Source organism: Scomber scombrus, chromosome 19 (genome assembly GCF_963691925.1).
Source record: "Scomber scombrus chromosome 19, fScoSco1.1, whole genome shotgun sequence".
Lineage (NCBI taxonomy): Eukaryota > Metazoa > Chordata > Actinopteri > Scombriformes > Scombridae > Scomber > Scomber scombrus.
Genome location: NC_084988.1, coordinates 693384 through 701397, shown reverse-complemented (window position 1 = coordinate 701397; position 8014 = coordinate 693384). Strand labels below are relative to the sequence as shown.

General features: G+C 38.1%; 1 protein-coding gene across 1 annotated transcript in view; it reads left to right on the top strand.

Moving 5' to 3' along the window:
* strn3 (striatin, calmodulin binding protein 3) overlaps window positions 1-7470 on the top strand; it is a 19230-nt gene extending 11760 nt beyond the window's left edge. Inside the window, 5 exon segments of the mRNA XM_062440786.1 lie at window positions 1-6; window positions 429-569; window positions 1894-2001; window positions 2676-2762; window positions 3228-7470. The exon segment at window positions 1-6 is cut by the window's left edge and continues 19 nt beyond it. Coding sequence (XP_062296770.1) covers window positions 1-6; window positions 429-569; window positions 1894-2001; window positions 2676-2762; window positions 3228-3397 — 512 coding nt within the window. The 3' untranslated portion in view covers window positions 3398-7470.
* The last annotated feature ends 544 nt before the right edge of the window (window positions 7471-8014 follow it).

The window sequence follows — 8014 nt, the reverse complement described above, 5'->3', positions numbered from 1 at the left end:
ACCAGGGTGAGGAGGGGGGCAGGACGTCGCCATGGTTACGCCTCAAACATTAATGCAGAGTCAGCATCTAACCACAACTCTGTTTGTGTGTGTGTCTCTGTGTGTGTGTCGGTCTCTGTGTTTGTGTGTGTGTGCGTGCGTGTCTCTCTCTGTCTGTGTGTGTGTGCGTGTGTGTTTGCGTGTGTGTGTGTCTCTCTCTCTCTCTCTCTCTCTCTCTCTCTCTGTGTGTGTGTGTGTGTGTGTGTGTGTCTCTCTCTCTCTGTTTGTGTGTCTCTCTCTATGTGTGTGTGTGTCTTTCTCTGTGTGTGTGTGTGGTGTGTGTGTGTATCTCTGTGTGTGTGTGTGTGTGTGTGTGTGTGTGTCTGTGTCTCTCTCTATGTGTTGTGTGTGTGTGTCTCTCTCTCTCTGTGTGGTGTGTGTATCTGCAGAGCACGGCATCCCCACGGCGGTGGACTTTAACGGGTGTGACCCCGCCCACATGGTGGCGTCCTTTAACACCGGCGACGTCGTGGTTTATGACCTGGAGACCTCCCAGCATGCACTGGTGCTGAAGGGTCAGGGAGAGAGCAGTAAGTCGTTTCTTCTTTTATTCTTCTCGTCTTCCTCCTCTTCTTCTTTTCTCTCTGGACAATAAAGCTTATCGTATCGTAACTTACATTACTGTATCGTATCTTATCGGATGTTATTTTATCGTATCTTATTGTGTGATATCGTATTTTATTGCATCTTATTATATTGTATCTTATTTTATCGTACCTTATATCTTATTGCATCTTATCGTATTGTATCTTAATTTATCTTATCGTATCTTATAGTATTTAACTTATCTTATCTTTACTGTATCTTATCGTATTGTATCTTTATCGTATCTTAACGTATCTTATATTTATCGTATCTTAACGTATCTTATATTTATCGTATCTTAACGTATCTTATATTTATCGTATCTTAACGTATCATATCTTAACGTATCTTATATTTATCGTATCTTAACGTATCTTATCGTATCTTATATTTATCGTATCTTAACGTATCGTATCTTAACGTAACGTATCTTAACGTAACGTATCTTAACGTATCTTATATTTACGTATCTTAACGTATCTTATCGTATCTTATATTGTATCGTATCTTAACGTATCTTATCGTATCTTATATTTATCGTATCTTAACGTATCTTATCGTATCTTATATTTATCGTATCTTAACGTATCGTATCTTAACGTAACGTATCTTAACGTATCATATCTTAACGTATCTTATATTTATCGTATCTTAACGTATCTTATCGTATCTTATATTTATCGTATCTTAACGTATCGTATCTTAACGTAACGTATCTTAACGTAACGTATCTTAACGTATCTTATATTTATCGTATCTTAACGTATCTTATCGTATCTTATATTTATCGTATCTTAACGTATCTTATCGTATCTTATATTTATCGTATCTTAACGTATCGTATCTTAACGTAACGTATCTTAACGTAACGTATCTTAACGTATCTTATATTTATCGTATCTTAACGTATCTTATCGTATCTTTATATTTATCGTATCTTAACGTATCTTATCGTATCTTATATTTATCGTATCTTAACGTATCTTATATTTATCGTATCTTAACGTATCTTAACGTATCTTAAATTTATCGTATCTTAATGTATTGTATCTTAACGTATCGTATCTTAACGTAACGTATCTTAACGTATCTTATATTTATCGTATCTTAACGTATCTTATCGTATCTTATATTTATCGTATCTTAACGTATCTTATCGTATCTTATATTTATCGTATCTTAACGTATCGTATCTTAACGTAGCGTATCTAAGCATAGTTTATATTTATCGTATCTTAACGTCTCTTCTTCTTCTCCTCTTCCTCTCAGCGCTCCCAGGGTCCAATCATATCAATAAGGTGGTGAGTCATCCAACGCTGCCGGTCACCATCACCGCTCACGAAGACCGACACATCAAATTCTACGATAACAAGTCAGGTGAGTCTGACGCACATTAAGCTAGCTATTTATTTATTTATTTATTTATTTATTTATTCACTTTTAACTTTAGTTTTATAGTTTTAACAGGACGAATGACTTAAAATATCTGTTTTCATTCAGAGGGTTTATTATCTGTTTTATATGAAGTCTATTTGAGTCTCTTACTCAGTTCTTCATTGATTTAAGATCAGCTGTCATGTTTATATTTTCACTCATTTATATGAGTATAAAACATGATTCATTTGACCATAGCATAACATAAACCATAACAAGGTCCTTAAATGAAGACGAGTTTAGTTAAAGTTGAAGAGGAAGCTCTAATCTGTGTGTGTCTCTCCCTCTCTCTCTCTCTCTCTCTCTCTCTCTGTCTCTCTCTCTCTCTCTCTCTCTCTCTCTCTCTCTCTCTCTCTCGCTCCTCTCATCTCTCTCTCTCTCTGTCTCCCTCTCTCTCTCTCTCTCTCTCTCTCTCTCTCGCTCTTTCTCTCTCTCTCTCGCTCTCTCTGTCTCTCTCTCTCTCTCTCCCTCTCTCTCCCTCTCTCTCTCTCTCTCCCTCTCTCCTCTCTCTCTCTCTCTCCCTCTCTCCCTCTCCCTCTCTCTCTCTGCTCCTCTCTCTCTCTCTCTCTCTCTCTCTCTCTCTCTCTCTCTCTCTCTCTCTCCCTCTCTCTCTGCAGGTAAAGTGATCCATGCTATGGTGGCTCACCTGGACGCAGTGACCAGTCTGGCTGTGGATCCTAACGGGATTTACCTGATGTCTGGCAGTAAGTACTGAAGCTTTATGTTCCAGCTGTGAAACCAAATAATAAGTTAAATAAATCAAAAATATATAATATGATCAAATAAACATGAACCTGTACACAGTAGGCATAATGAGTCAGAAAATAAATACAGTAAATAAAGAAATAAGAGGTGAAGTGAGCAGTGAACTGTTAATGAAATGAGTTTGTTTAAAGTTTTGACTTTTTTTGTACTTCAGTGAAAGTTAAATATCATAAACATTTATAGATGATATAGTTTATAGATCTAAAAATCAAACTCACAGCTTCATACAGTCAATAACCTCTTCTTCTTCTTCTACCTCTTCTTATTCCTCTTCCTCCTCCTCTTCTTCCTCCTCCTCTCTCTCTTCCTCCTCCTCCTGCTCCTCTTCCTCCTCCTGCTCCTCTTCTTCTTCCTCTTCCTCCTGCTCCTCTTCCTCCTCTTCCTCACCGTATCTTCCTCCTCAGGTCATGACTGCTCGCTGCGTCTGTGGAACTTGGACAGTAAGACTTGTGTTCAGGAGATCACAGCTCACCGTAAGAAGAGCGAGGAGGCCATCTACGACGTGGCCTTCCATCCCTCCAAGGCTTACATCGCCTCCGCCGGAGCCGACGCCCTCGCCAGGGTTTACGTGTAGACGAGGAGGAAGAGGAGGAGGAGGAAGAAGAAGAAGAAGCAGACGGCTGCGGGGCGAGAGACACAGACAGACACAGAGAGAGAGAGAGAGAGACAGACAGGATTCAGGTCTGTTCAGGTCTCTGAACAAAGATTATATATTAAAGAAAGACTGGAGGTGAGCAGGACCTCCACCGGACGACTCAGCACACACACACACACACACACACACACACACACACACACACACACTCTCACAGGTGTGTCCTCGCCTCCCAGCGGCGGACTGAAGACACTGAGAGACGTTCAGCAGCAGAAACTCGGTAACGTTGTGGAAACGTTGTTTAAACCCTGCAGGTAGATCTGCATCACACAGAGCAGCTCACCTGTCCTGTGATGTCATCGCCCCCCCCCACCACCAACAACACCGCCCCCCTCCTTCTGCAGAGTCCTGAACGTAGCTCTGATGACACTACACCCCCCCCCCCCCCCCCCATGTTAACACTAGCAGAGCAGACGACACTTAAAGGAAAAAATCCCCCCAAAAAATCAGCTCAGAGTGACGTTCTGGTTTCTGACCAATCACAGACAGCCAGCAGTGACATCACAGCCAGCAGTGACATCACAGCCAGCAGTGACATCACAGCCAGCAGTGACATCACAGCCAGGTCATGTGATGGTTTGAACCTTCAGAGTCACAGAGCTTCTTTCTGGAAGATTATCTCACTGTGTAATTTTTGACTTTCTGGCTTTTTGTTTTCTTTCAGCTCTTAAACGTCTCCGTTAATTCTTCATTAACGTGATAAATTAAAACGTTTATTATCAGTTTGGTGTTTTTGGGCTTATTTTAAAGACGGTTTACAGACAGAAAAGATGATTATTATTGTTCATCTTCACCACGAGGTCACCTGACATCCTGATAATTAAAACATGTTATAACTGATGAACATTTGAAGTCGTTTATTAAGCCAAAAAAAAAGCCAGAAATGTGTTTTTCTTTCTTTTTTCTTTCTTTTTTCTTTCTCTGTAAACTGAATATCTTTTTATTTTTTTGGGACTGTTGGTCAGATTTTCGCATCATTTCATTTAATAGAAAAACTCGATTGATCAGAAAGAAATCAGCAGGTTAAACTGACAATCAGACTAATAATAATAATAATAATAATAATAATAAATTGTCTTTTAATTAAAACAGTGAGCAGCTGTTTGAAGCTTTAAACTCTAAAACATCATCTTGAGTCTCAGATCAGAGGAAGTGAAGCAGCAGAAACACAAACATCACGTCTTTTAATCTGAAGCTTCTGAGGTTTTAACCTGTGTCCATTTTTTTACAGTTTTTAAACAATGTGAATTAAAAGAAGCTCCAAAAAAAAAAAAACATAAAAAAACATCAGATGTTCTGTTTCTGCTGCTGCTTCCAGCTGATTGGCTGTCTGTCCTAACGGGAGCAGATGATTGGTTCATACTACCTTCCCTTCACTTCAGCCCCTGGTGGGCCAATCAGGGCCCTGCGTTTCCCCCCCCCCCCCCCCCCCCCCGCTGTGAGGACGAAGGATCCAGACGTTACTTTTCTTTCTTTGTGTAAAATAAATCTAGTTTTTATAATAATCCTTTTTATATTCGTGGTTTAAAAAAAACGGCACCGCTGAGGATTCTGGTCCCTCGTTTCCCGTCCAATCCCCCGCCAATCATGACGCTCACAGACCCCGCCCACCTACTTCCTGTTTCCCCTTGTTTCCCCCTGTTTCCTGTCGCATGAGGCTTCACCGAGAAACTCTGCGTCCAGTTTTTTAGATTTTGATGAAACGTAGAAAAGTAACAGAGGAGGAAGAGGAGGAGGATGAAGAGGAGATTCATTCAGTTCCAGCTTCTAAAATATGAATATTAGATGTTTTTTAAGTTTCCTCTGTCGGCATGGTTACTGTGAGAAACAACAGAGACTCTGTTCTGTCCCGTGATTGGTCAGAAGTTAGAACGTAATGAGCCAATAAACAACAGGTATCATTTATATCAGGAAGCTTTAATTAGACTGTTTATCTTTTAATGAAGCTTTTCAGTCACTTTATTCTTTAGTTTTTATGATAAACAACAAAATAAAAGACACTAAAATATCATCCTATGAATATTTCTGTTTATGGAGGATTTAAGAAACCTAAAAAAACACAAAATATTCACATTTAAGAAGCTGGAATCTGACAAATTGACCTTTTTTTTGGACTAAAAACGGTTAATTAGTTATTAAATTAATTGATTAATGGATTAAATCTTTCCATCAGATATTAAATGAATCTTTAAACGGTTTTTAAGCAGCTTCAGTTCTTCTGTTTTATAATGAGACACACAGCGGGTCACATGACGTTGTACATAATGTAAAATAAATAAATGTACAGCAGGATTTAAAACAGAAGAAGAAGAAATCAGTCGTTTTCTCTGCAGGACCAAATAGAAACAAGAAGATCGGTTCATTTTAATTTTAGACTTCCTGTTTAAACTTTGATTAAATTCATTCTTGACCTCAAATTTATAGTCAAATAATCAACTTTTAAATCACTTTGTGGCTTTTTCATCTTTTTACAAACAGAAAAGTAACTAAACTAAAGTCTGCAGCTGGATTTAATGTTCATCTTCACTAAAAGTCGTTGCAACACTTTAATAAATAAAGTTTTAAAACACTAACTAAACATTTAAAATCGTTTATTAAGCAAAAAAAAAAAACAACAGAAATGTGTCAGATTGTCTGTTTTTCTCTTTTCTTTAATATCTTTTTATTTCTGGGACTGTTTCACAAATGATTGATCTGATAATTAAAAAATAAACAAATAAAAATATCAGCAGGTTAACTGACAATCAGATTAATAATAAATTAGAAAAACTTTTCAAATCTGCTGTAAAAAATCCACAAAATAAACCAACGAGGAAGAAAAACGTTTAATCAGTTTGCTTCTTTAATCCCAAAACTTTAAACATTTATAAATAAATAAATAAATAAATATACAGTACTGTGCTTTAGATGTTGTTTTTAGTGATTCTATAATAATCATATTTAATTATTTCTCAGTTTCTTTATTAGAAAACAACCAGAAAGTAAAGCAGCAGGTACGTAGAGTGAAGGGAACCTTAATTATTAATTATTTATTATTATTATTAATAATTAAAGTTAAGTTTATTGTACATATTTCCTGTTTGTATCTTTAATAAAAAGACTGAAAAATAAACATTGATGCTCATTAAAACTAAAACAACAAAGCAGCTCAGTACTGAATGTTTAACTTGGAATCATTCAATCAGCTGATCTCAGTTCTAAGGCACCTGATTGGTCGAATCGTGTGTGTGCTCTTCATTGATTGGCTGGAACAGAAAGACCCAGCAGGTACATTATGAGCCTTTTAATGGAAGAGTTTGGTAGTTTAAAAAGCTCCAGATCACAATTTTGATTTTTACGAACTGTTTAAAAAGCACCTGAAGGCACCACCACCACCTCCTCCTCTTCCTCCTCCTCCTCTTCATCATCGTCTTCATATCACTGTGTGATTTTTCTCTTCACTTTCTGACATATTTATATCACACAACGGTTTGTTTTTGTTTTTTAGTCTCTTTGTGTTTTTTTTTCTTTTCTAACTCCGGGAGAAACCGTCCAATCAGAGGGCGTCCCCGGAGCCAGAGGTTTGAAAGCTGCCATCTGATTGGTCGACTGGCTGAAGGTCGGAGCGTTTTTAATCGTCGTCGTCGTGGGTTTAATTTTATTTTTTTAACTTAAAGGATTTTCGAGGCGATCGGCTCCAAACAGAAACCTTTGTTTTCACCCACGCTGCGAACGTATTGTGTAACTAAAGACTTTTGTTTTTGTTTGTTTTGTTTGTGTAATGCATGATTAATACAATAAAAGTATTTTTTCTAGTCTTCCAAAAAAAAAGGAAAAAAAAAAAGTTCTGATCAGTTTGCGAGTTTTGATGAGTTTTTGTAAGGTTTTTTTTTTTTTTTTTTTGATTTCCAAACTATGAAACAGCAGATTTTAAAGATTGTACCACATAGCAGAATACAACTGTTGAAATGTATATAAAATGTCTATAATAACTATTAAATGGTGTACCTGTACAGAGGCTGCTGCTCCGTCATCATTCTGTTGGTTTATATGTTAAATATGTTAAATTCACATTTAACCTTTAACCTTTGACCCCGTCTGTTTTGACTGTTCCTTCTTTCCTCCCTTCCTTCCTTCCTTCCTTTCCTACCTCCCTTCCTTCTTTCCTTTCCTTCCTTCTTCCCTCCTTTCCTTCTTTCTTCTTCCCTCCTTCCCTTCCTTTGTCCTACCTTCCTCCCTCCTTTCCTTCCTTTTTCCTACCTTCCTTCCTTCCTCCCACCTTTCCTTCCTTCTTCCTCCCCCCTTTCCTTCCTTTTTCCTACCTTCCTTCCTTCCTCCCCCTTTTCTTCTCCTTCCTCCCTTCCTTCCTTTCCTTCCTTCTTCCTCCCTTCCTTCTTTCCTTCCTCCCTCCTTTCCTTCTTTCTTCCTACCTTCCTTCCTTCCTCCCTCCTTTCCTCCCTCCTTTCCTTCTTTCTTCCTACCTTCCTTCCTTCCTCCCTTCCTTCCTCCTTTCCTCCCTCCCTTCCTTGACACGAGGACAACAGGAGGGTTAAAGGA